A 26619-nucleotide genomic window follows, 5' to 3' on the forward strand; every position below is an offset into this window, starting at 1 on the left:
GATAAAGGTGTCTGAGTCCTGTGACCCCTAGACACTTGATACTGTAATCAGAGAGACTGTTCTGGGGCTCAAGCACCCACTGAATAAAAAAAAAAGCGGGGGGTGCTCCACACCCGTAAGCCAGTCCGAGATGGTGGCTGACTCTTGTGTTCAGGGTGGCACTGAGCTGGAGCACTGGAAGCTCCCTAGAAGGGGGGAGCACCAGCACCCAGACCATGGTTCCAAATCCCCCAAGACCCCAGCCCCTGCTCAGCCTCCTCCCCCTAAAGCCCCACCCATGTTCCCACTCCCCCTCTTCTCGACCATGCTCCACCTCTTCTGCCGAGGTGCCTTCTGCTTCTCTCCGCCTCCTCCAATGCATTGCCAGTGACATCTATTCAGTAACCAGGACCGGCGCCAGGGTTTCTCGCCGCCTCCTGGTGGAGCTGCCGCAGGCATTCCTGCGGAGGGTCCGTTGGCCGTGGATCCGGTGGAGCTGCCGCAGTGGTGCTTGCGGGAGGTCCACCGGAGCCGCGGGAGGAGCCGACCATCCGCAGGTATGACTGCGGCAGCTTCACCAGAGCCGCGGACCAACGGACCCTCCACAGGCATGACTGCGGCAGCTCCACCGGAGCCGCCTGCTGACCCCCGGCAAAATGCCGCCCCCTCAATAATCCTGGCACCCTAGGCGATTGCCTAGGCTGCCTAAATGGTAGCGCCGGCCCTGTCAGTAACTGGAACATAAGAGAAGTGTATAGATATTCTTCCTCATCCGCCCCAAACACACACACCTCTTCAAAAGCCCCCACCAGGAAAAAGGAAAGTCAGCGCCTGTAACCCCAGGCGCGCTGCTGAGCTGCTGGAGCCAATACACTACATGTCCCAGAGATCCGCCGGGCGGCGTGACGCATGCGCGCTGCTGACCTAGTGGAGCCAATACACTACATTTCCCAGAGATCCGCGGGCGGCGTGACGCATGCGCGCTGCTCTGGCCCTGTGCTTGGTAGGTGCTGTGGTCACGTCCCCCCACTTGGCGTTTGCGCTTGGCCCCAGGAGCGTGGTGGGGCAGCATGTCAGCTGCGCTGAGGTTCGATGGGCGCGTGGTGCTGGTGACTGGCGCCGGGGGAGGTAAGTGGCTCGCGCGGGCCCTGTGGGCTTGCACTGCACGACGTTGCATTTGTCCGCTGGGCTTCGGGAGGGGCGGCCCTGGCCAGGGGTCGCCTGTGCTGCTCCCGTAGGTGCTGGCTGATGCGGGCCGCGGGTTTGGAGGAAGAGTTGGGTGCAGGAATTGGGAGTTAAGAGGGGATCCTGCGGCTCTGGCTGCAGCTGAAAGGGCTCCTCTCAAATCCTCTCTGCTGTTTGGGAAAGAAAACTCTGCCTGCCAGTAGCAAGGGTACAAAGCGTGGGGGCGTGCGCGCGGTGGCGGCGGCCAGCAATTTATTCTGTGTAGTCAGGTACTGTGGGTGTGGGATGTGCCTCAGCTGTGCAGAACTGGGGCAAAAGTTTTCCTAAACTCCCCAAGGAGGAAGTTTGATTTCGCGGTGCCAAGGTTGAAGCCACTCCTCCCCCACCCTTTGAAGGAAAGAGATCAATCACTCTCATGTTTACAACAGGCGTCTTGCGTGGTTTTGCTTCAACTTGCAAGATAATTGCATTTTGAAAAACTACTTTTCAAAACACAACTATATGCAATTAAAGCATGCGGGCTGCTTGAATATAGTCAGCGTTCAGGTGTTGACAGACACAAAGCAAGCTGTAGAGCTGAAGAGATTTTGTTTTCTATTTCATAATTTATTATAATCTTAGGTGATACCCAGTGAAGCCTTGATCCTGCAGTGTGCTCGATACAGGTGTAGGAACCGTTTCTCCTCTCACCCGCACCATGTAGACCTCTACTGGAGTGTGGATTTGGGCTGCTTAAGAGTTGCTTTACTGTAATAACCATGCAGAGGGAAACACATTGTCTATTCCAGTGCTTTGGCTTTGTAGGTACAGCAGATTTATTTAAGATGCTTTGCTGATACTTGCAAGAATAGTTAGCAAAAAGTTTTCAAACAGATGTTTCATAAAGTTGACATTATGAAGCACAGTAAGAGCTTTAAAGCTACTCTGAATGCCTTTCAGCTCTCGCCCAGATTTTCCTTTGCTACATGTTAGTTTGCTGTGCTGTTCTTTAAATCTTTCTTCTTCAGTTAAATCTGTCAAAAGTGACCACCTGAGCCAATAGGAAATAATACAAGACAAAAAAGCAAAAAGTTGCTTGGTATCAGTGGATATTTAGCAAGTACAACTTGTAGTAAAAGCCATAGGATTCTTGAAAGTTGTTGTTCCACAGATAAGTATGGTTTCACTACAGCTTTTTACATTAAAATCAGTTCTTAATACATTTATCTAACTATAGATCTATCACAATGCTTTGTTTAATTCTCAATAGGTGCTTACCTTGTTTTGATTATAGTACTGTTACTTTTACACAGTGACTTAGAAGTTGATTATTTTCTAAAAATCAGAGCTAGTGAGGGAGTCTTAACACATCTTGCAGACAGAAGAGTATTCCTTCGCATTCCTGTAAGTCAGGGGTCGACAGACTGGGAGAAAATCCTATATTATTACATTAGGTATTTATGTGGACACCACATAGACTGCTCTGTGTGTATCATAAGCACCCTGTCTGGTCCACTGGGTGACACCATTCTCACTGGCCTGTGCTTTTGGATAGTTCAAACATCATGAAGAAAGGGGCACCCAAACTTTGCACAGCTCAAGGGGCTACGTTACAACTTGCCAGTAGCCAAATATTGGAGCCGTATTATTTTCTAATATGTAGGCATGGCACCAAAGAGATTACTAAATGAAAGTATTACATAATGTGACCTATAAGCTCAATTTCAATTTCTAAATCCTTGGTTTGTTTACTAGATTTAGCACGATCAATATGTTTCCAAACAGCCTTTGTGAGCCAGTTTTAAGTGATCTCATGGGGAACAAAGGCACTTTGTGTGCACTTTGAAAAATCCTCCTCCCCCTTACACTTTATTCAGTCATATGTTTAATTTGTTCATAACAAAATTACTTGTGCGGAAAAGAATCACACCGTCTGCCCTTGATCCACTTTTGTTAACATTTTGACTGGTATGATTGGATAATATCATTGTCCATAAAAGCAACTGATGTATTCAACAGGCCTTAATTCTAAATAAAGACAAAGGTGAAAGACTAATGGAAGATATGAAACATTAAATGTTGCATTATGCTGTATAGTAAGTAAGCTGTTTTGTGCTCTTTGCTCATGCAAATAAATGACTTGCTTCTTGTTTAGGTCCAAGTAATTGGCACTGGTTTTTATCAATATGGGTAAAAGGCACTATAATAGTTATGATTGGAGTTGAACTTGTGTTTGCACGATATGACAACGTTTCCTTTTGAGCAGACAAAACAAAATTAAACTAGGGGCTGCCTTATTAACTTAGAATGTAATTCATTAACTTGAAACATCTTCTCCCAGTGCAAAACCAGAATACATTCCTGTATTTTGTAGCCTGCCCCATCAAGTGTCACAAATGCCTCCTTCACAAGCACAAAACTCTCTCCTGGAGCTTTAGCAACAAGCAGCTTCCATGATGACTCTTCTGGGTGCTGTACCACTAAGTGAGCATGGGGTATACTTAGTGTTTTCAATTGTGGATTTGGCCATCAGTTTTTGAGCTAATTTGCTTTCTTTTATATTTCAGTTTTCACAACATGCGACTGCTTTTGTGACAACTTTACAATGGAATTATTTTTTAATTAAATATGCAAGCTTTTATTTTTTTGTCTGATTTCAGCTCAAGTGACCATTTCTCCACATGACTTAAACTAGTTTAAAGTGTATAGGTAGAAAATACACTGACTCACTGAAACTTTTTTGTTTTTGTTTTTTAAAACTAGGATTGGGGAGAGCATATGCTCTGGCTTTTGCTGAAAGAGGAGCTTCAGTAGTTGGTAAGTTGTTTCTTTGTTACTTTGATCTCTTGCCAGTAACCTGTGTGTGTGTGTGTCTCTCTCTCCCTCTTTTTTTTTTTTTTTTTTTTAAATATATTGGTATTCAAACTTCATGACTTCTTTGCAAATGACCTTTGTTCTTTAATAAGTTATCCTCCTAACTCCTGAGATTCAAACTTTATTTCTGAGCTTCTGGTTTTGAAACAAGTAACAATCTTTGTTTGAGGGCTTCCCTTCACTGAAAGGCTATCTAGAGATATAACTTAACCCTAACTTGACTTCCATCCACTCACAAAAACCCTTAACTCAAGTGTGGTGGTGATATTTTACTTGAGTGGCTGGCTCGGAAGTGGGGGCTGGGCTAAAGCTCTCCTAAACACAACTCCTCAGCTGTTAATCCAAGTGGGCAGTGTGGATGCCAGAGTGGATTTGATTTAAATCACTAGTCAGGAAAACTATTTAATCATGGATTTCTACATAAAAATGCATTCTTATTCATTGCTATAACCGTAATACATATTCTTCACAACTCAGAGATAGATGTAGGTTTCATTTTTAGAAGGTACATGCTATACATTTTTTAAGTGATTTATTTTGAAAACTTTTCAGATTACTTTTACAGCTGTATCAGAAAAAGAATGATTGTTTGGTTATTTCATTTACCAAAGGTAATTGAAGCAGATATTTATGAAGTCATTGGGAGGTGAACCCTCTCCAGTTCAACAGGTTAATCATTAATATTTGGAGGATTTTCTTGCCAGGCTGTATTAGGAGGAGAACATCACCAGACAGAGATTTAAATATTGTTTTATTTAACTAAAACAACAACGTTGTGTATTCTGGATTTTTTTTCTTCAACAGCAAACATAATATTTAAACTAAACAAGCATATGAACTTGAAAACATTCAAGTTTTTGAAAATCAGGTTTGTTTTTGTTAAAATTATTTTTTAACTAAAAGAGTTAAATGAAATATTTAAAAAAACAAAATTGAAATCGACTGCATCTGCCAGGTCAACATGAGAAACTTAAAATATTGGCTTCTGCAGCTAACTCAGTCGTCTTCATCTTCATTTTCATGTTTGTTTATAATCTGAAAAAGAAAAATAAGATTTCCTGCTTTTTCAAGTCCAAAACGATTTCCCGGTTTGGAATGTTGTATGTAAAGTAAACAAGGTTTTTAAAATGTGTAAGAACCTTCATTTAAAATTAAATTAAAATGCAGATCTTATCAGTTTACTGCAGTGGTCCTTTACCTGGGGTGCATGTAACCCCTGGGGGTGCGAGATGCCCTTTCTGGGGATGCGAGACATGCAAGATTTCTTTAGAAGCTGGGTCCAGGTGAGGAGCAGAGCGCTGGGCTGGCTGCTGGTACCCCGGGCTGAACGCGATCTGAGCAGGGTCGGAGGCCCGGACCCCGGCTGGCAGGGGGCCGGACAGCTGGAACCCCATATCAGCAGCGAGGTGAATGGGGCTGTCAGCCAGGAGCAGAGCCCTGGGCTGGCTGCTGGTACTCCATGCTGGCAGCAGGCTGAGCGGGGCCAATCGCCAGGACCTCGACTGGCAAGGGGCTGGTGGCCGGAACCCCAGACCATACTTGGGCTGAGCGGGGTAGCAGACAGAACCCCAGACCGGTAGCAGCTGACCCGCTGCCTGTCTGGGGTTCCGCCAGCTCCTGCCAGTCGGGATCGCAGCTGCCAGTCCCACTCAGCCCGCTGCCAGCTAGGGGTTCCATTCACCCAGGCTGGCAGTGGGCTGAGTGGGACCAGCAGACAGAACCCTAGACTGGTGGCAGGCTGAGCAGCTCAGCCTGCTGCTGATCTGGGGTTCCATCTGCTGGCTCCTGCCAACCAGGGTCCTGGCCACCGGCCCTGCTCAGCCTGCTGCCAGCCAGGGGTTCCGTTCACCCAGGCCGGCAGCGGGCTGAATGGAGCAGGGGGCCGAGACCCCAGCTGGCAGCAGCGTGCCAATAAAAATCAGTTCATATGCCACAGGTTGCCGACCCCTGCTCTAGACCTTTTGCACACTGCTCAATTTCTCTTTCATACACTTTATCCAGCAATTTGCCTGCGACATCTGCTCTGTTGAGTGGACTGTATCCTGGTCGTAATGACTGAACGATGTTAATGAAGTGTAGGCTCTCAATCATATGGAAAGGAGAGTTTGTTGCATAAACAAAGCGGGCAATTTTTTAATCAATTACTCCTTTTTGTAATATGCTGGTTCTTATGACAAACTTATCTGTGGTTGTTTCTGGATGATGGAGTGTGGTGTGTTTTTTTTTTTTTTTTTTTGTGCTACAAGTGATATACTGAGGCTATGTGATATACAGGATGTGACTGAAACACTATCATTGGTAGGTAACTCTGAAACGATAGAAAATGACGGTGATCTTGAAGATGGATAGTCTTCAGAATCCTGTATATTGAGAATGGATTCCCCTAAACAAAATAAGTCAATGTAGTTATTTAATTATCACCATACTGCTCATTTAGTATTACTCATTGCATTCACTGACACTCAGTACTACTTTAAAGGTGAAATTGTAAAAGGAAGATCTGCATATTTCAGCTATTAATTTTTTATCACAACTGCATATAAAATGATAGTACCGTAGAGTAACAACTATATTGCTTGCTCAAACATGAGAATTCAAGAATAGTCCCGAAGGAAGACAGACAATCCTTAAGAAAGAAGTATGAAATAAGAAAGTTTACCAACCTGAAGATCTTGCATGTTGAGACATGTTCCTTTCATCAACCTCAATGCTGCTTCTTCCTGAGAAGAAACACTTCTCATGATTCCTCCCTGCGGAGTACCCTCAAGCCCTTTCACCCCCCCGCCCCCAGCTGGAAGGAAACCAGTTAATCAAACAACATGCACAAACCTCTTAGGACACCAATAATCCAGTCCTGTTCTTAAAAAAGAAAAGAAAAGAAAAAGAAAAAGTAAATGTTATTAAAAACAGAAAGGAAAAAATACATTTGGAACTTAGGCTTTTGCTAGATTTTAAAAGAGCAATTCCAAAAATTAAGCACACAAAATAGCTTTCTTGGGGGTTTAACTTAAAGGTTACAAGCAAACAAAAGCATCGGGGGTTAGCACAGAGGAGATCCACAAGCCTTAAAAAATAAACAGAAATAAACCTGATCGCGTCTAGATAAACATTCTGATCTGCTTACAGCTTTGGGTTGTTAAAAGTAGTTCTAGGTATGATCTGATTATTTTTATATCTGGTTCAAACTTTACACAGCATTCCTGCTGCCCTGTCTCTTCAGCGTAGAGAGCAACAGACAAAGGGAACGTTTCTTTCCCATTTTAAAAAGTTGTAGCCTTCCCATTTGGGTTTCCTGGTCAGCTGCCCACTCCTTTTCTTTTACCTGTGGCTTGTTAACCCTTTACAGGTAAAACAAGCAGAGAACAGCCACCAAGAGGGATTTTACAGCTAATTAGCTGTCTGGGTATCCATCAAAGGGAGCTACTGCCCCCTTCATTTATCACAAAGGCACTCCATGTGTCTGTAATAGCTGTCACATGTGACCACAGCTTTTCAAAGAGCACCAGCAAATACTGTTGGGCCACTGGGTTTTCACATTTTGGGAACTTTTGCATTAAAAGCTTTCCATTCAAATACTGTCCAGCTCTGCATAGTTAATCCTGAATAAGGAGAAACTGTCGACTTACATATGCTGTTACAGGCAAATTAGATCAAATGACCCGAGAAAGTTTAATGAAACTGAGAGTAGAAAGACAGAATTGGTAATTTAACCACATAAAGAACTGATAGTGCTTGCACATACTGTTGTGACTTTGTCCTGTCAACACCTATTTGACCACGTATGTCAAGACTTCCTGTTGCAACATATGTCAAAAGTGGCCTCTAATATACTACTTGATCACTCATGATATGATGATACAAGGGTTATAGGTTTTTACCATGGAATGCTATTTAATTCTCTCTGCGGTTTCTCTGATCTGGCATCTAACTATTTGTTGAGCCTCTGTTCATTAAGTCTTATATTTTCTGCAGAATATTGCTTGATTTGTGTTTGTACAGTTTGAGTGGATTAAGGTGGATACTTTTAATCTATGTGCTGCTCAGATTCCCAACCCTAGCCATCCATAACATAATCTAGTAGCAGTAGTTGTGAAGTTGATTTTTATATCTAGATAACATTGCAAGTTGAATTCATGAAAGGGGAAATCTGCAGCAGTGAATAACCTGTTGTTCTAGCCTGAAATAGCATGTGATTAAGTTACTTTGCTAAATAGATTTTTTTTAGTTAACTGGCTCAACACAGCACTCAGCAACATGACTTCTTTGTACTAATCATTGAGTTACTGTATGTGAAGGTTAATTTCATGCCGCCCTTTAATTCAGGGATGTTTTATAGAACAAGTCTTTTGGGATACCATTTTAATGTATTTTATCAATCCAGATGAATTATTTCATAGAGCAACAGAGCCAAATGTCTCTCATCTAACTTCTTAGGGATTATGCTATATCCCAGAAAACCAAATCCCCTTTTCACTGAATCTTCACAGAATTCCCCTCTCATGTGGCAGTCACTTCTATTGTGAAACAATGTCAATTTTCCTCTTGATTTAAATGGCAAATAGAGGGCTATGTTAAACAAGTATTTTTGAACTCTGATATTCTCTCCTTTATCTCTTTCAGTATTTGACTATTTGAATCAATTGAATATTTAATGCAATGAGAAAATAAAAATGGTAAAGACAAATGTATTTTTTTATATACTGTAAGATTACCTTGTCTCCTTTAGCCAATACTCAGACTTTACAGTAGCATTCATGCAGCTGTGAACAGAGAAATGTTGTCAAGAGAGGAGGTTCTTTACAGTATCCCTGAAAAAGACACGAAAACTAGCATTGTGGGATTCCATGTTCATTGCGCTTATATCTTCTGTATTTAATGTGATAGAATTCAAAAGTAAAAAGTTCTTTTTTTCTAACTGCCAGCCCTTGGGTCTGAGAGTGAAGCTGGCTTCTTTCCGTCTTGCACTTCACACTGTAAGGTTCTGTAGGTAAAATTAGATACACTTGTTGCTCTTCCACTTATGCTGGTAATGGTGAGTATGCAAGCCCACTGTTTTCCCTGGAGTTCTGTAGATGTAATTGGTGCTTGCTTAGTAACATTCTGTTGATGATCTCAAGACTATGTAATATAGCTTATTCAGTGTTAGCTGTGCAGGATGTTAAAAAAAAAAAATAAGGAAAAAAATATTGCTGACTGAAGTATGCAAATATAACTCTGTATACACAAACCAGCAGATTTATTGGGTAAGGAGGTACCATCTTTATAAAGTAGCCTTTTGGAGTAGAACCATATTTGGATCATTTTAATCTTCTTTAGCTTTGTAAATAGATGATTTTTTCAGTTGGTTATTTAGATAAATTATGTTCTTCTGTTAATGTATTGACACAGCCTTGAGTGAAATAAGTGATCTAGATTGGTTTAATATCAGTCTAGTTAAACTAGTGGAACCCCCCAGTATAGACACACTTAAACTGGTTTAATTCTTGCTTACATTGATTTATTTTAAATTGGTAAATTTACTGGCAAAAGCTAAACTGATTTAAACAAAGGGTTAAACTAGTTTAAGTGTATGTCAGTTAGAGAGTTGCACTGGTTTAAACCAGGGCAGTAACTGATCTGGTTAAATATCTGGTCAGTTTGTCTCTAGTATAAACAAGGCCTTTTTCACATTGTAACTTTATGCTAGTTTGCCAAACCACAATAAACTTGAATTTGTAAATTATGATGAAAAAGGTAGACTTGTGGGTGCATTTTATTTCTTATTGGACTTAATTGTCATGTTACTGAATATTCATTGTTTGAGGTCTTGCAAAAGTTAGAAAGAGCAGTGCTGGAACTCACAATAGTAAAAGACTATCTTGGTCCTTCTGCTGAAATTGTAACTTTAGGGCTTGTGTACGTGGCAAGTTGCTGCACGGAAAGCCAGGATGTTAGTCTGTAGAGCACCATCTTGCTGCGCAGTAACGTCTTATGTGGACATCGCTACAGTGCAATGAAAGTCACAGTAAGATATGCATTGCGGATTCACACTCTGGCTTCCAGCACAGTAACTTGCCGTATAGACAAGCCCTTAAAAATGACATCTGAAGAAGTGTACATAGAAAAGAAGTAGATCCTGGTGCTTGAAGCAGTCATTGACTATATGAATCCCAGAATCACTAGGCAATCGTAACTGCCATTAACAGTGTCAGTATCCTGACTTTGCATTTTGGCCCAGTTCTTTTATAGAAAAAGACCCATAATGAGAATGAACAAATAGATAGTCTGGTAGACTACTTTACATGGTATTGAGTGAGGAGGAAAAGGAGAGTGACCTCTGTCAATAGTTATCCTTAAAATCACACTTCAATACTATTCAAGTCCACAACCAGTTCCACTATATATAGATATTTAAGAGCTTTCAAGTACCTTCCTCAGAGTATATATTGCTTGAGTTGAAACACTCTTCTCATTGTTGCATAGCACTGCACTGTCAAAATGTAGGTTTTCTGTGATTAACTTTATGAAAGAAGCTCCAAGCACATGAATGCAGCCCAATTCAGAGATTATTTTTAGCTATTGACTATTGGCTTGAAGAAGGATCAGAAATGAAATGTACTCAAGGCAGTATCAGTGATCATTCAGTAGCAAAAGCAAATGCTACTGGAGGACTAGACTAGTTCTAATCAGTGTGACTGTATGATATCTAGATTTTTAATCGTGTTGAACAATAACAATACCATTGGAGAGATCAGGCTTGGCAGGGAAAGTAAATCACAAATAGCGATGAAACATCTCTTCTGTACCTCACAAATTGTTACCTCAGGGCATCTCTACATGAACACTTGTTGTTCCCATGCCCAACCCCTGCCCCAACTCTGATTCCCCTCCTGCTCTCCAAACTTTTCAACCCCAGCACAGAGCACCCTCCTGTGCCCCAAATCTCTCATCCCCAGCCCAAAGCCTGCACCCCTTCCCGCACCCTTGCCACAGCCCTGATCCCCCTCTGACCCCCTCAGTCCAGTCCAGAACACCCTCCTACACCTCAAACTCATCCCTAGCCCCACCTTAGAGCCTGCACCCCCAACCAGAACCCTCACCCCCTCCTGTACCCCATTCCCAATTTTGAGAGCATTCATGACCTGCCATACAATTTCTATTCCCCAAAAAGTTTGCCCATCCCTGCAGTAGTGTCAAACTGTTCGCTCTTGTCCAAATAACTTAGATTACCAGTAGAAATCAGCTGCAGTGAATCTCGTTAATAAAGTCAGCCAGAAACTTTAGTGGCTGCAAGATGAGAAGAGACTGAAACATATAAGCATCGATTGGTCAAGAATTTATTTTTTGTGTGACGCAGTGAATGATCTGGGAGGTGACTTCAAAGGACATGGCAAAAGCTTCTCAGCGGCTGACAAAGTTGTTGAAGAAATAAGAGCAAAAGGAGGAAAAGCAGTAGCTAACTATGGTATGTTATTTTCCGTAATAGATTTAATAAGGCCACTTCATTTATGGAAATAATACATTGAGGTGTTACCAAATGGAAAGGTAACAGTTTGTGACAAAGGACTGCTCCAATACTATTAGTAATTTAGTTCATTCAGTGAGATAAAACATTGTTCGGAGGCTGGAGGAGATGGAGACATAAAGCATCTTAAAATGAAATCTCTGATCCCTTTATTCACTTGAACTCTTGGTACCTGTATGCTGGAGGGAGGGAGCATCCTCCTCCCCCCTCACAAAAGGTAGTGTTTTCTGTGACGTAGCAAGCCTATCATTTAGCCAACACAGAAACTAGACTGCCTGTTTCTAGTGAGTTTAGCTTCTTGGTTTTCATGAAATGATAAAATGCTGCACTATTTGGCTTGTGCAGGAATTGCAGTGGGCTAATTGCCTACAGTGGCTAAAATTTCATTTTACTCCATAGGGATTTCACATGAGCAGTTCACTTTTTCTTTTGAAGTGCATCACATTCCATTGTATACAGTAATATGTAGCTGTGTAACTAATAAATGATTTTATTTGGCGATCACACCACTGCCTGTTTTGTTTACAGATTCAGTGGAGGCTGGTGAGAAGCTTGTGCAGACAGCCCTTGAAGCTTTTGGGAGAATAGGTACAATTATTAACTTGTTTGTTTGTGAATGCAGAGTCATCTTAAGCAGTGCAGTTAATAATTGAGAGTTAGTGATAGCATGTACAGGAAATTCAGTGTAATTAAATTCAAGATTGTGGTGTTCTATTCTCTGTAGTCCTAAACAAATGAAAAAGCCACTTCCCAGTAACTAGAGATTAGCAGTTGCTAATATAAAAGAAAATTGCAAGATTTATCTAAGTAATTATTTTGAGCATTTAGAGTGTTTATGGAAGGAACACTGTTCCTTGAATATGTATAAATGACAGTACGTCTTTTTCTGTAAATAAGTGTTGTCCGGCTGTGCTGGAAGGTGGACAGGACACACTGGATGTGGTATAATTAGGACGCAACTTTATTCATAAATATCTGGGAGTGCCCAGCAGATAAGTGTACAGTGCAGGTAATTCCATAGTCATTTACACATACTAGGACAAGCTGCTGTCAGCTCTCCCTCTTTACCCATCCTGCTCCCCAGCCAATCCACTGCTGGGACCCTGCCACACTGAATGAAGGTTAAGGGGGGCTGTAAAGGAGTGGGGGGGTTGATTCCCTCCTGTACCAGTTAGAGGAAACCTGAATCTTTCCCTGTTTCTGCTCCTTTAAATAATAACCCCTTGAAATCTTTTACCAATTCATTTGATCTGCTCACCATCGCCTTTCCCTGTGAGGTACCTGCACCAAACATTGGCCCCATGATTATGTAATGAGTTGTGACATCATAGCCCAATCCCCATTTTGTGTTCATCCTAGCTAAGCTCCCAACCCGCTGTGGAAAAGGCAAAAAGCCCCCCACACTTTGCCTTGACTAATCTGGCAGTGAGGGAAAAAGTCCTTCCCATCCCCCCGAGAAAGGAGCGACTAGTGTAGTGCCCACGGCAGATCATGACAAAACCTGCTATTTAGCTACTTCCAAAGATGGGAGGGTGGATGCTATTCCACTTGGTCCAGGTAAAAGAGGGCTTTTCCTGCACTGCTGTGGCCCTAAATAGTGCCTCTCTCTCTTCCATTTACCTGTGGGGGTTGGTCAGCATCCCCACAGAAACCTGATCTGAAGCTGCCTCAGCCAGTCATTCTGGCTCTCTAGCTGTTAAAGAAGCCACACACCTTTTCCTACAAGACAGACAATGGTACCCACTCCATAATGTGCACTGTGGTCATTATGGATGACTTCTGTAGGGGCTGAATCTGTCAGGAATATATAAAAGTTTATTATAACGTTGGCATCATCTCTCTTTTTACGTAGGGTAGAAAGGAACTCTGAGTCCCCTTATCCCTCTGTTTTAAGGTAGCATGTTGCTGCTCTTACACTCCTTATTAAAGGGAGACCAATGATTCAGAAATAACATTTCCTTGCAAAAATTTTTCGCTTACTATTATTCCTAGCAACACCTAATTATAACTTAAAAATTTGTGCATTTGACAGCACTTTGTGTATAATCAGTTTCACAGTTTCCCTTGCTAATATGGTTCTTTCACAGAGAAACCGGAGGTGAAATATGTATTTTTTTTTTTTTAAAAGTAATTTTAAGAATCACAACATTTGTCAGTGAAACTTGGGAGAAGTTTTACAACCTGGAACTTGTATGATTTAGTTTTTTGAAACTGACTGGCTTTGAAGGTGATTGTTGTTCTTTTAATATAAATACTGAATGTGATTTAAAAAAAAGCAGAAGCTGAATTTGTTTATACAGATCGCTCTTCATCTTCCCCTTCCAAAACAAACAAACAAAACAGAAGCCAACAAATGAGAATTCAACTATCTCCAGTGGGCCTCTCCACTTAAAAATAAGCATACGTCAGGTAATATGGTCTTTCAAGTTATTACCCAATTTTTGGACCTTCCTTACAGGTCTTCTCTAAAGTTAGTTGGCAAATAATGGTTTGCCATTATTTATAGTTCCCCAGTGGATCTCCATTTCTGTGAAGATCAGTCCCCTCTATTTTATCACCAAGTTGTCCTCTCAAAGATTACTCCAGACACTTGCCAACTGTCATCGTAGAACAATACCCAAAACATTAGACCTACACCTTGGAAAGTGAACAGAGCAACCCAGACATCTTAGCAGTACTGAATCTATGATGATCCATTTTCTGGGCTGGACTGTCATTTCAGTTTGTCGTTATTCCAGGATAAAAGAGAACTTGCATTCCAAGACAGAGAAAAATACACTTCTAAAGCGTGCTGACTTGTTCCTGAAATCTTGATTTTTTTCAGTGTTCTTCCTTAAAACAGTATATGCAGTCTTAAAGGAAGTGGATATCATTTCACATTTTTCTTGGCTCTGTTTTAAGTTTGCTTTTAATAATGCAGTCTGCTCCACATCTGTCTTGCCTTCTTGCTGAAGATAGTGCAAGGAAGCATAGTTCTGACTTGCTCTGGTATATCTAAAAAACAGAATTATTGATACCCATAAATAGAGAGCAAACTTTGAACTTTGATTTGTTTTGTTTTATCATGCTGTTTATTTTTTTATTGCTGTGACATTATGTTGCTAGTCATTTAATCTCTGATGAACAGAATTGAAAGAATGTTGAAGAGATTCATGAAGAGTTAAAGATGCTCAGTAACATTTGAGTAATTCTCTTTACTTTTGCCTTCTTAGTGAAGAATAGACTGTTGTGGTGCTACAGAGAGTAAAAGGTCGCAAACGTTTTCTTAATTAATAAAGTTTTTGTTCTGGAAATGCTTGCCAGTATTAAAGGCATAATCATTATCTAACCTTTTTACTTTGGCTGAGTACCTGGAAATGGTATTTGGTCAGAGCTGAGCAATGGAATAGAACAAAAGCAAATAAAACTCTACAAAGCATTAAGCTGTGTGTTTAATTTTTCTTTCATTTCTTCACTTCTCTTGCCCTCTCTTCCCACTTCTGTCTTCTGTTTTCATTCTCTCCTTTTATTTCCAGCCATTTCCTTCTTTCTACTGTTTTCTTCAATCCTTTTATTATTTTCCATCTTCTCCCTCTGTTTTCCCTCTGTGTTTCATTTTCCCCTTAAACTATACAGTTTTTCCCTTCTGTATATTTCTCTCTCCTGACCTGATATCCACGTTCCTGTATGCTCAGGGTTGCATGTGCAGAACGGAAACCTAGGCAGTGAGAGATGAAAAACTAAGTGGATGGTTCAGAAGCTCTCTTTCTTGCCTTATTATTGGTTGTGTGGTCTGAGATACATTACAGGCTTTCTGACTCTTTGTCCATTGTGCCACTCACTTTGAGTTTGGGAGCATTCCAGCTTTTATGTTACCATAAATCATGTAGTTCAGAATTTGAATCAAGTAGCATCATTGATCTGGGTGATCTCATCACTACAAACTTGGGCATGATGTCACTGAGGAAGGGGGCTGGTTTATGGCACCTTCCCATCAGTGCTTAGTGTTGTCATCTCAACACCTGCGTCTACTTATGAGGCTTCACTGCAGCCTGTGGCAGACTGGGACTACATGTCCAAAAATACTTTGAAACATAAGGAAAGCCATGCACTTCCTAATTCTGGAACAGCCCTAGTCAGTATGAGTGAGTGACTATTTAACAGTTATAAAAAATTGTATGTGTGTGTTTGTAACCTAGATTTTGAAGGCAGGAGCAGAGTTAAAGCAGATTCATACTCATTCATACTTAAAATGTGGTGTTTTTGTGTTCTTTGCAGATATTGTTGTAAACAATGCTGGGTAAGTAAATATGAAGGTAGCTTTTCCCCATTGTTGTACCATATTCTAATCCTTTTGTTTAAATACATGTTCACTTTCCTTTTTTGTTTTCCTGACAATGTATTTAGGATTCTGAGGGACCGTTCATTTGCTAGGATAAGTGATGAAGACTGGGGTAAGTTGATTAACTTCGAAGTTGACTTAACTAGTGAAGGTTTCTAGACGCTAAGTAAATGCCACACCATCCTCATGAGAGTGTGAGGGGCACAGATTGGGGTGTGTGTGTTTGTACCTGACCTTAGAGATTCACACTTGGCCTGCAAATCTCAGCCCAAGATGCTTAATTTGTTATCAGCTTTCACATTGGATCAGTGTTGCAATCCACACTGGACTCCTGCAAATGTCGCTCCCATCTCCGGGGAGGGGGTGGGGGGAAGCACTCATAAAAAACAGACCTTCTGGTTAAGGCTGTCAGGAAAAACCCACATGGGAAACATGCACCAATTTTTCCATGTGGGAAAAATGCATTTGTGACCCAGAGAAACCCCTGAAACCCTCAGCAGTCCAGAAAGACAGACAACACCCAAAACCTATAACAAGGGAAATGTGGTGTGAAGCTGCAGTGCCCAATGGCAGTCAGAACAGGACAGCAAGCAAATACCCCTCAGTGAAGTGATGGGGAATGAGCATCCAATAAGTCCCCAAAAGACTGCCAGTAAGAGGCAGGAACTGCAGAAAAAGACAGCCCATGGCTGTGCTTAAGCACAAGGGGTCTGTGATACCATGAGCTCCATGTGCTAGAGCTGCACACAGGACAAGAAGGGGAGCAGGGAGAAGACCAGCCTAGTCAGTTCAAATGCCCATCCCATAACATTTCAAAATGATTTAAAAAATGCAAAGCAGATGTCCAGACTGTGATTAAACTAGTTGAGTGTGAATGAAGTGAGAAGAAGCTAACTAGGCTTCTTCCTTTTTTTTTCTTGGAGAAAGTAGAAACTGCATATTTATTTTGCCACAAAAGAGAAAAGGATCAAATGTCTGTTCAACTAATTTGATTGTAGATATAATTCATAGAGTTCATTTGAAGGGGTCATTCCTGGTCACCAGAGCTGCATGGAATCATATGAAAAATCAGAAGTTTGGAAGGTAAAACTGTATAAGGTTAATTTTTTCATCAGTAAACAGTAGATTGACACACACTTTCTGATGCTGCAATGGATTACTTGATAATTCTCACTCCGCTTTAGTCAATGGGAAGGAAATAATCACTTCATGTCCAAATGTGTGAGGTTGACATCCATTTGTTTCCTGCCTTCTCCTACGTGCACACTGTGGATAAGATCCTAACAACTGGTGGTTTTGTTTTTTTTTTAAGTTATTTTTTGTCTTTCAATAAACATCTCCAGATTTATTGTGAAGATTTTTGTGTGCACTTTGCCTGGTGTGTTCCCAAAGCTGATGTGGTGCTGTCAGTTCACATTACATCCAGATTTATAATTTTCACCTTTATATCTATTCTATGTAATGATTGTCCTGGTGTTTTGGCAGTCTGGCTGTTTAGTCCTATCCACCTGCAAGCTGAAGATTAAATTAGTTTGTGCTTCATTCTGTGATCAAAATGGCATATAGTGGCCATTTGATCACTTATTGGGCATAATTTTGGGGACTGCATCCCTGTATATATAACACAATTCTTCTCTTGCTCTGTTTTGTTTATTGCCAAATGATGTTAATATTATTTACCAAATGTATCTTCACATAATGTATAGAAACGTGTTACTTGCAGAATGTCTGCTTCTGTACACTTTTTAGCTTTTTCTCACCTTGACTCTCTTAACATAACCAAAGCACCTTTATTTGGGCTGAAGATGGTGAAACCGTGTTGATGTAGCGATTGGGAATGACATTGAGACAGATTCTTATCTCAGTTACGCTTGTGTTAACTTGGAGTGACTCTCGTTAAGTCAGTGCAGCTACTGTGGATGCACACTCCGTGTAATTCAGATCAGAATCAGAACTGGTTATGGTGAGACTTTTTTAACTGCTAAAAGGAGACATATATGTGACATGCATTAGGCGCTGAGTCAGGCAAGTATTTAAACTTGTGTCTAACTTTAAGCATGTGAGTAGTGCTATTGATTGTGTAGGGGGTGAGTGAAAACAGTTTTCAACTTAGCAAAATTTTCTGTTTGTCAAAGCTATTTTTAAAATGTAAAAATATCTTCATATGAAGTATGTGGTTAAGTGCAAACATACATTCCATTAGTGCCCTCCCCACTTTTTACAAAACAGTTGTGCCATTATGCCAGTGGTTGCAAGCTGCTATTTCTGTTCTAATATAAGACCAAATCCTGAGAGGTGCTGAGCACCTGTAATTCCCCTTGCATTACTCTTCAGTATTTTTGGCATCACCCCAACATATTAGAAAAGTTGCTTCTTAATTACTCAAACATTCATTTTGACATGTTGAGATGTTACAGAATTACCATCCCCATGGTTTTAGGATGTGTAATTGTCAGAAGCCAAAAATGTCTGCAACACATAACCTGACATCCTCTAGAAATTATTGATTTTCTGTTTTTCCTTCTCTTTAAGAATAATTATGACTTCTTCAGCTGCTGGAATATATGGCAACTTTGGTCAGGCAAACTACAGTGCTGCCAAAGTTGGTCTTTTGGGTCTTTCAAATACACTTGCAATTGAAGGCAGAAAATACAACATCCACAGTAACACAATTGCACCTACTGCTGGGTCGAGGCTGACTCAGACTGTCATGCCACAGGGTAAGTAACTTGAGCTCTCTGAGAAATTAGTCTTTGCAAGTTGGAGCACAACCAGTTTTCTCACCAATTGAAACATTACATTCCTTTACACTTCAGAAACTCTTTTCTTGTCTATTTATGATAAATGATCTTTCCAGTTTCATGTGCTGTAAGGAAGTAAGACATCAGCAGAGAGCTCTAGCAGACTTTATAATTCACTAGTATTATTTTATGCGCTGAAACTTTGTCACTGTAGCTTTATTCATTTCCCCTTTTTCTTCAGTAGGTATTGGATCAGGACTGTATTTGTGGTGTTTGCATTTATTGTAATATTACTGTTTGTTTGCAATGTGGTACATGTTTCACAAAATACGGAGTAGACAAAGTTGACCTGAGTAAATTAAAACAGGAGATGAGAGAACGTAGATAAGTCTGACATAAGATGCTGGGCAACTAGCGGAATGCACCCTTTACATACCATATACTTATTAAATTTGGACTGGATTATACTAATAGACTGTCTGAAAGACTACACAGGAAAATGTTTTGAGAAGGGTTTTGAAGATGATGGTGAATAAATAAATGAAAAGATGAGGTCAAAGGTTTGGATTGGTTGAAGTTTTTCTGATGCAGTTTAGTTACTTAGACTGGTCTTGTTAGTCTCCACATAAGAGGAAGGTAGGCAAAACTTGGAGCACTAAGAGTTATAGATTTTTAAGGCCAGAAGGAACCATTATGATGGTGTAGTCTGCAAAACACAGGCCATGGAACTGTCTCCAGAAAATGTACTACTTTGTGTAATATAAGGAACTGCAAGCCCAGTTTTTAAACATTTCAGAAATTGGCTATTTATATCAGTTTTTGATGCCTGTGACGGGGTACAACTGATCACTGTGGAGCCTCCTGCCGGCTGTCATGGGAATTAGCTCTGTGTTCTCTATGTCGCCCTCCTCTTGTGGTGCCTCGCTGCTGTCCCTTTTGTTCTGGGACCCTTGCGTCCTCTTCAGTGATGCTGCCTTCCGGCTCTGCCACACTTTATGCCCCCCTTCCCCTTCTGGGGGATCTACAGTCTCTGTCCAGCCACTCCCTCGGCGGCAGCTGCAGTCCTTTGTTCAAAGGCCACTTCCCATGTGGCTCCAGCACCCTCTTCTGCCCTTACCTCAATTCCTCCGCCTGCAGGCCCTAGCAGCCAGCCAGGAGCTCTCTCTAGCTCTCCCAGTCTCTGCTTGCAGCACTGCTCTGTCCCAGGTGCTGGCACTCCTTCCTCCTGTTAGGAGCCTGATCTTCTCCCCTCAAACTCGAGTCAGCTACTGATCTCTGCTCTGCCCTCCAGTCCTCCTTATATGAGCCTGTTGGCCCATGATTGGGTGCCCCTCTTATCCCCTTTCTAACTGGCTGCCTCCCTGGGGCTGCTTTTTACCCCTTTTCTACCAGTGAGGTGTAGCTTCCCCATCACAATTCCCAAGTACTAGTGTTTTGTTTTGTTGATTTTTTTTTTTTTTTTAAGTGCAGCATTTTCTTTATTTCTTTGGAAGTATTTTTTTCCCCCAATAATATCTAGCTTTTTCCCTGAAAGCATTCAGAAGGAATCATCATCCCAATCTTTTTAGGAACTAACATGTGCCAAACCCAGCGGTACATACTGTTTGAGGATGGAAGTGTATGAAACCAATGCAAGGCTTTTAAAATTTGGCATACATAGACGTTGAATCCTTCCAGAAGATCCTGTGGTATCTCTTCTGACAGTTAGTCTCTCGAAAGTTGAATTGCCTTTATTGTCTCTCATAATTCTTTTGCAGAACTAAACTTATCTGCTGTGCCTTCCTATGATGATGATCATAGATTTTAAGACTAGAAGGGACTGTTAGATCATCTAGTCTGACTTCCTGTACATTATAAGCTACGAAATTTCACCCACCTTACCCTGTATTCAGCCTATATTGTGTTTGGCTAAAGCATACCTTCCAGTAAGGCCTTCTAGTCTTATATGAAGACACTGAAAGAAAGAGGGCCCACTGCTTCCATAGGTATGCTTCTTCCAATGGTTAATCACCTTCACTGTTAAGAACGTGTGCCTTATTTCAAATTTGAATTTGTCTGGCTTCAGCTTTTAACTATTGGTTCTTGTTATACCTTTCTCCACTTAAAGAGTCATTTAATATCTAGTTTTTCCTTGCTGTGAAGATACTTGCACACTGCAATCATCACTCCTCAGTCATCTTTTTGATATGTTAAACAGATTGAAAGACCTAAAGAACTCACTGTAAGACAATTTCTTCAGCCATCAAATAATATTTGTGGCTCTCTTTTGCACCCTCTTTAGTTTTTCAACGTTCTTTTTAAAATTTGGACACCAGAACCGTACGCAGTAGTATACTGTCTGTCTCTCTATAGAGAAGTAAAAATCATGTCCGTACTACTGCTCACTGATCTAGAGCTCACATTGAGTTGTTTGTTCGATGTGAACCCTAAATACTTTTCAGAGTCATTTCTTTCCAGGACACAGTCCTGCATTCTGTAAGTATGGCTTATATTCATTTGCTCTTAGTTAACTAGCTCTTAATCCATGTAATGTGTGCTTTTATTGATATTGCATAGTGCTAATTTTTTAATCAGAATGTTGTGCAGTACTCAGTCAAATGCTTTACCAAGGTCTAAATGTATTACACCTGCGTACTTATCTTTATCAACAGACTTTATCAAAGAATGAAATCAGGTTAGTTTGAAAAGACATTTTCCATGTTGACTGGCATTCTTTATATTCCTATTCTTCATTGATTGAATCCTACATCAGCTTTTCCATTATTTGCAGGGGATTAATGTCAAGCTAACCAGTTTATACTTGCATCTCTTGGAATATTGGAACAACATTAGTCCTCTTCTAGTCTTCTGGAATTTTCCGGGTATTCTAAATAAATATCAGTGGGCAGAGATCTCATTAGCCAAGTCTTTTAGCACCATTGAGTGCAAGTTATCCAGGCTTCCTGGTTTAAAATCGGTCTGACGTCCTCCTTCATTACTGGAAAGTCCTTCATCATCCACATGTGATACAAATACATCATTCTTTTACTTTCCAAATACAGAACAGAAATATGTATGAACAGTTCTGCCTTTTTTGCATCATTATTAACAATTTTACTATCATCATCTAGTAATTGGCCTATGATATTGCTAGGATTTCATTTGTTCCTGATGTACTTAAAAACTCCTTCTTACCAACCTTTGCTCTGACAGCTATGAAGTTTTCCTTGATGTCGTTCATTTCCCTTATCCATTTTGTGTACTCAATAGCTTCTAATTTATATTGTTATCTCTTTCTCCTTTTTTTCATTGTTATATATTGCTTTTTTATTTCTAGTTGCTGCATTATTTCTCCATTGAATGAGTTTGGACTTTTAGCCAGAGTTGCCATTTTTCAGATCGTGGAATTAAAGATTTTAGGCCATCTAACAAACTCTTCTAAAAGAACTCCCAATTGTAATTCACATTTTTCTGTTTAAGTTTTCTCCAATTAATTTTAGTCATAATATTCCTTAGCCTTTGGGTCATTTTCTCTTTTGAAGCAGTATATGGGCTTATATTTTTATATATAATTTATTTATTACTGATAAGGACTCTCCTTTGTTTGCCCGTAATGAACGTAATCAGATCAGGATCACTAGTCCTTAGGCAATGACCAACTTTCAGTCCAGTGATTAATTCATCTTTATTTCTCTCAGTGAGATCCAAAATCATTACCTCATGTGGGGTGCAATACTTTTGTGTTAGAAATTTATCATCTATAATTTTTAGAAACTGCAACAATGTAATGTCTTCCAGATTAAAATCTCCCATAACAACCTTTCTTCCACACGTTACAGATAAGTGCTTAAGGAATAATACTTCATGTTCTCTGGTTTAATTCAGTGATCTGTAACAGACCTCCACTAGTACCACATCATGGGCATTGTTAGGTTGTAACTAACAAACAAATGAGACGTAAATCAGTGCTGATTATAGTTAAAGCTTCATTTTAGTCGGATATTTTTAGTAAAACTCATAGACAGGTCACGAGCGGTAAACAAAAATTCACGGCCCGTGACACGTGCATAACTTGTACTGTATACCCCTGACTAAATCTTGGTGTGGTGGTGGAGGGGGGGAGCGGCCTAGAACGCCTGCTGTTGCTGGACGGGGGTGACCGGTGGCAGCAGGCAGCCTGGGACCCCCACTGGTGCTGGATGGGCGGGTGGCAGCCGGCAGCCCGGGACCCCTGCTGGTGCTGGAGGGGGGCAAGGGGGACAGGGCTGGCAGGCTCCCTACTTGGCTCAGTGCACTGCCTCCACCCCGAGCACTGGCTCCGCCTGTGGCCAGTGGGAGCTGGGGAGGGGGGCAGTGCCTGCAGGCATAGGCAGTGTGCTTGCAGGTGTAGGCAGCATTGCTTCCAGGGAGCCCCCAGAGCCAAGCACCAACCGGAGCCCTCACCCGCTTCCGTGCCCCAACCCCTTGCCCTGAGCCTTGTCCCACAGCCAGAGTCCTCCAGCTTCTGGGGGTGAGGGTGCCGGGGGTGGGGTGCGGTGGCCAAGACAGCCCCAGTAACAGCTGGTGTGGCTGGCCCAGGAGCTGCCCGTGCTGCTCAAGCGGTCCCCAGGCAAGCCGCACTGGTCACAGAGTCCATGACCTCCATGACAAACTCACAGCCTTAATTATAGTTCGTATCTTAGATTCCTCTTGATGTATCAAAGATATATTCTGTTATTCATTTTATAGTGGACTGCCTGAAATATTTGCTGTCTCCAAAGTATTGCAAGACAAGTTTTCTTTTAACTTTCCACACACAATGAATGGGCAAATGAATAGAGTATTGCATTTTTAATAAGATAGCCTGTGAATACTAAGCGGAAGGATGTGTGTTTTGTAAAATGTATGAAACCTATTGTTGATTTTTCTCATCATGTATGTCGCACTGAATGGAGAGGGAGATGATTGATTGTCAACTGTACAGTTTTTCAGTTGTGTGTTGTTCTAGTAATCCTTTAAATCGCCAACTGGTCAATTGTGATCGACTAGTTGATCTTAGAGGATCTCCCAGTTGATCACGATCTCTGGTAGTGTAGTGAGGCTGCCGCTAAGGCAGGTTTCCTGCCTGCTCTGGCCCCATGCTGCTCCTGGAAGTGGCCAAGCGTGCCCTGGGGGTGCTGGGGCAGGGGTGTCTCTCCGCACACTGTTCCTGCCTGCAGGCACTGCCTCCGCTGGGAACGGGGAGCTATGGCCCAGGGGAGCTACATGGACTGGCTTGCAGGGAGGGGCAGTGTGCAGAGCCACGTGCCCCCTACTGTGCCATGGGGGCGCATTGGCCCCTTTCAGGAGCGGCATGGGGTGGGGTAGGCAGGGAGCCTGCCTTAGTGGCAGCAATGCTGTGCCACCGACTGGGACCCACCGGAGGTAAGTGCTGCCCGGTGGAAGGCTGTACCCCAACCCCCAGCTCTGAGCTCCCTCCTAGAGCCAGCACCCCAAACCCCTTCCTGCACCCAGACTCCCTCCTAGAGCTTGTACCCCTCACTACGTCCTGACCCTCCCCCAGGCTCAGCCGAGAGCCCCCTTCCACACTGCAAACCCCTGGGCTCCAACCCAGAGGCCACACCTCTCCCAAACCCCAATACTCTATCCCAGCCTGGTGAAAGTGAATGAGGTTGTGGGAGAGCAATCCATGGGGTGGGTGGGGAGGAATGGAGTGGGTGGGACGGGGAAGGGGTGAGGTAGATCCTGGGTTACCCTTCAATTCAAAAAGTGATCTTGGTGTAAAAAGGTTGGAGACCACTGCTTTAAATAGCCTATATTTATTTAGTTTGTAATCAAGAACACATTTTGTGATGTGCAGGGTAGCAATCCCTATATACAAGAGCAGTGTACATTGCGAGTTTTTATTGGGAAAAAATATGGAAAGTGACAGTGGCTTGTAACACAAATGAATAAATATCAGATAAAAATAAAAGGGAAATGAACAAGCTAGAGATGTGTTTTAGTGCTAGTGAAACAAAGTAAGATTTACAAAGACAAAAATGGAAAGGATATGCAGCACAACTCATTCACATTACAGTGAATTTGATCATTCCTTCCAGAAAGTGGGTAGAAATGAATGATGATGGGGATGGGTTTGGTGAATAAAGTATTTGAATGATGATGTATTCATACTGATGTTTGTTTTTTTTTCCAATTTATTCCAGATATGGTGGATGCTTTCAAACCAGAGTATGTGGCTCCCTTAGTTCTTTGGCTTTGCCATGAGAAGTGTCAGGAGAATGGCAGTCTGTTTGAGGTGATACTTTTTTGCATTTTAACATGTAATTTGTTCTTTTGTAACCCAATGCAGTTGTAGTCACTTTTCTGGAGCTGCAGTGTTCTTTGAAGTGGTGGCATTCTGCTGTGATAGCAATGAAACAGTGGCATACTATGTACCCAGTAAAAAGGGTAGCACCTAAAATTTATTTTGTTACACATGCCAGATATGCTGGGCAATAGTGAAGTAGTTAAATGTTAATATTAGTAGTAAAATACTCTTTTGCGGCATTAATTTTTGTTAGTGTAGCTGTACGGTGAGGGGGATCTTTATATTGCTCCATCTCATGTAGACAAAAGGTTTGTACATTTCCAGTGCTGATAGTTTACAGAATATATCTGTCTGTTTATAACGCTGGCCGGCTCCTCCTCCTCCCTCTCCCTTATGGTGCACCAGGCCATATTCCTACCCTTTACTTTCTCTTATTCTGATAACAGATCGGTGAAATGTAGAGAACATTTGATTTCTCTGCCCAAAAATAAATGCTAGGAGTAAAAGTTATTCACAGACTATACCAGGGATCAGCAACCTTTCAGAAGTGGTGTGCCGAGTCTTCATTTATTCACTCTAATTTAAGGTTTTGCATCCCAGTAATACATTTTAATGTTTTTAGAAGGTCTTTTTCTATGTCTATAATATATAACTAAACTATTGTTATGTGTAAAGTAAATGAGGTTTTTAAAATATTTTAAGAAGTTTCATTTAAAATTAAATTAAAATGACAAGCCCCCCCAGACCCAGGCCAGGACCTAGGCAGTGTGAGTGCCACTGAAAATCAGTTTGCGTGCTGCCTTCGGCACACGTGCCACAGGTTGCCTACTCCTGGACTATACACAGGATCCCTTTTATGTTCTCTTAATGTGCAGACATAGTTAACTGGCTTTATTTTAAGAATCGAGCATCAGCTCTAGAACCTGAAGCTAGTTCTAACTCCATTTGTAAAAAGGAATATAGTTCAAGTTTTATACTATCCCTTTAGAAACAAGAGCACAGTTATTTTCCAGCACAGCTGTATCTCTCGTATGTTTGTGACTGACTTCTATCTGTAATTATTCTCTTACTACTTCACCAGCCTAAAATTGATGTGATTATATTTTTTTTGTGTAGGATAGGTGCATGTAAGTGTGGGTTTGCATCTCTCCCAAAAATCAAAATCCTAGAAAAGAACTAGTTTTATTGTCATGGCTGGTGTAGTTGCATCAGTCCTTTTTTTTAGAAAGCGGGGAGTTTACACAATTCATATGTGAAACAGGTGCACACAGACCAACTTCCAGATGGGATCAAAGATTTATGATTCTGGGGTGCTTTGAGGCATGCTCTTCAAGCCTCTTTTTTTTTTTTATTAAAGATTGCTTGTTGGTGTCAGTAGCTTATTCTTTTTCTTTGTCATGGCATTTTCAGAAATGTGCAAGTGACTTAAAAGCACAAATTCCATTGACAGTCAGAGATTTATTCTCTTAAATCACTTAGACATGTTTTAGAATCCCCATCTAACAGCACATAGGCTGACTGCATTTTTGGAATTAACATCTTGTAAATATTTCTTATAAATGGGCTTGTGCCTTCTCTTGCAATGCATGATGTATAAAGGAGAGTTGTCTAATTCATTGGTCAGGGCAGTTTCTGTGCCACATGCAGGCCTCAAGCTAGTGTGACAGATCTGAAACCCTCCAACAAAATGTGTGTGAGGTATTAGTTTTAGAATATGTTGACTTTTGTAGTTTAAAGTGTGCAAATTTTCTGCTTTTCTTTCTTCTCT

At 41.3% G+C, this 26619-nt stretch overlaps 1 protein-coding gene across 2 annotated transcripts in view; it reads left to right on the forward strand.

The window, feature by feature from the left end:
• Positions 1–941: 941 nt before the first annotated feature.
• HSD17B4 (hydroxysteroid 17-beta dehydrogenase 4) overlaps positions 942–26619 on the forward strand; it is a 106837-nt gene continuing 81159 nt past the window's right edge. The window contains exons 1-9 of one of the 2 annotated variants that reach the window (XM_032799676.2): positions 942–1107; positions 3907–3960; positions 11354–11461; positions 12050–12109; positions 15779–15800; positions 15908–15954; positions 16841–16925; positions 18375–18562; positions 24748–24839. In XM_032799676.2, coding sequence (XP_032655567.1) covers positions 1050–1107; positions 3907–3960; positions 11354–11461; positions 12050–12109; positions 15779–15800; positions 15908–15954; positions 16841–16925; positions 18375–18562; positions 24748–24839 — 714 coding nt within the window. In that variant the 5' untranslated portion in view covers positions 942–1049. The remainder of the gene's footprint in view (positions 1108–3906; positions 3961–11353; positions 11462–12049; positions 12110–15778; positions 15801–15907; positions 15955–16840; positions 16926–18374; positions 18563–24747; positions 24840–26619) is intronic. The other variant, XM_075067170.1, reaches the window with a different exon arrangement.

Source organism: Chelonoidis abingdonii, chromosome 6 (assembly GCF_003597395.2).
Source record: "Chelonoidis abingdonii isolate Lonesome George chromosome 6, CheloAbing_2.0, whole genome shotgun sequence".
In the NCBI taxonomy this organism is placed as follows: Eukaryota; Metazoa; Chordata; order Testudines; family Testudinidae; genus Chelonoidis; species Chelonoidis abingdonii.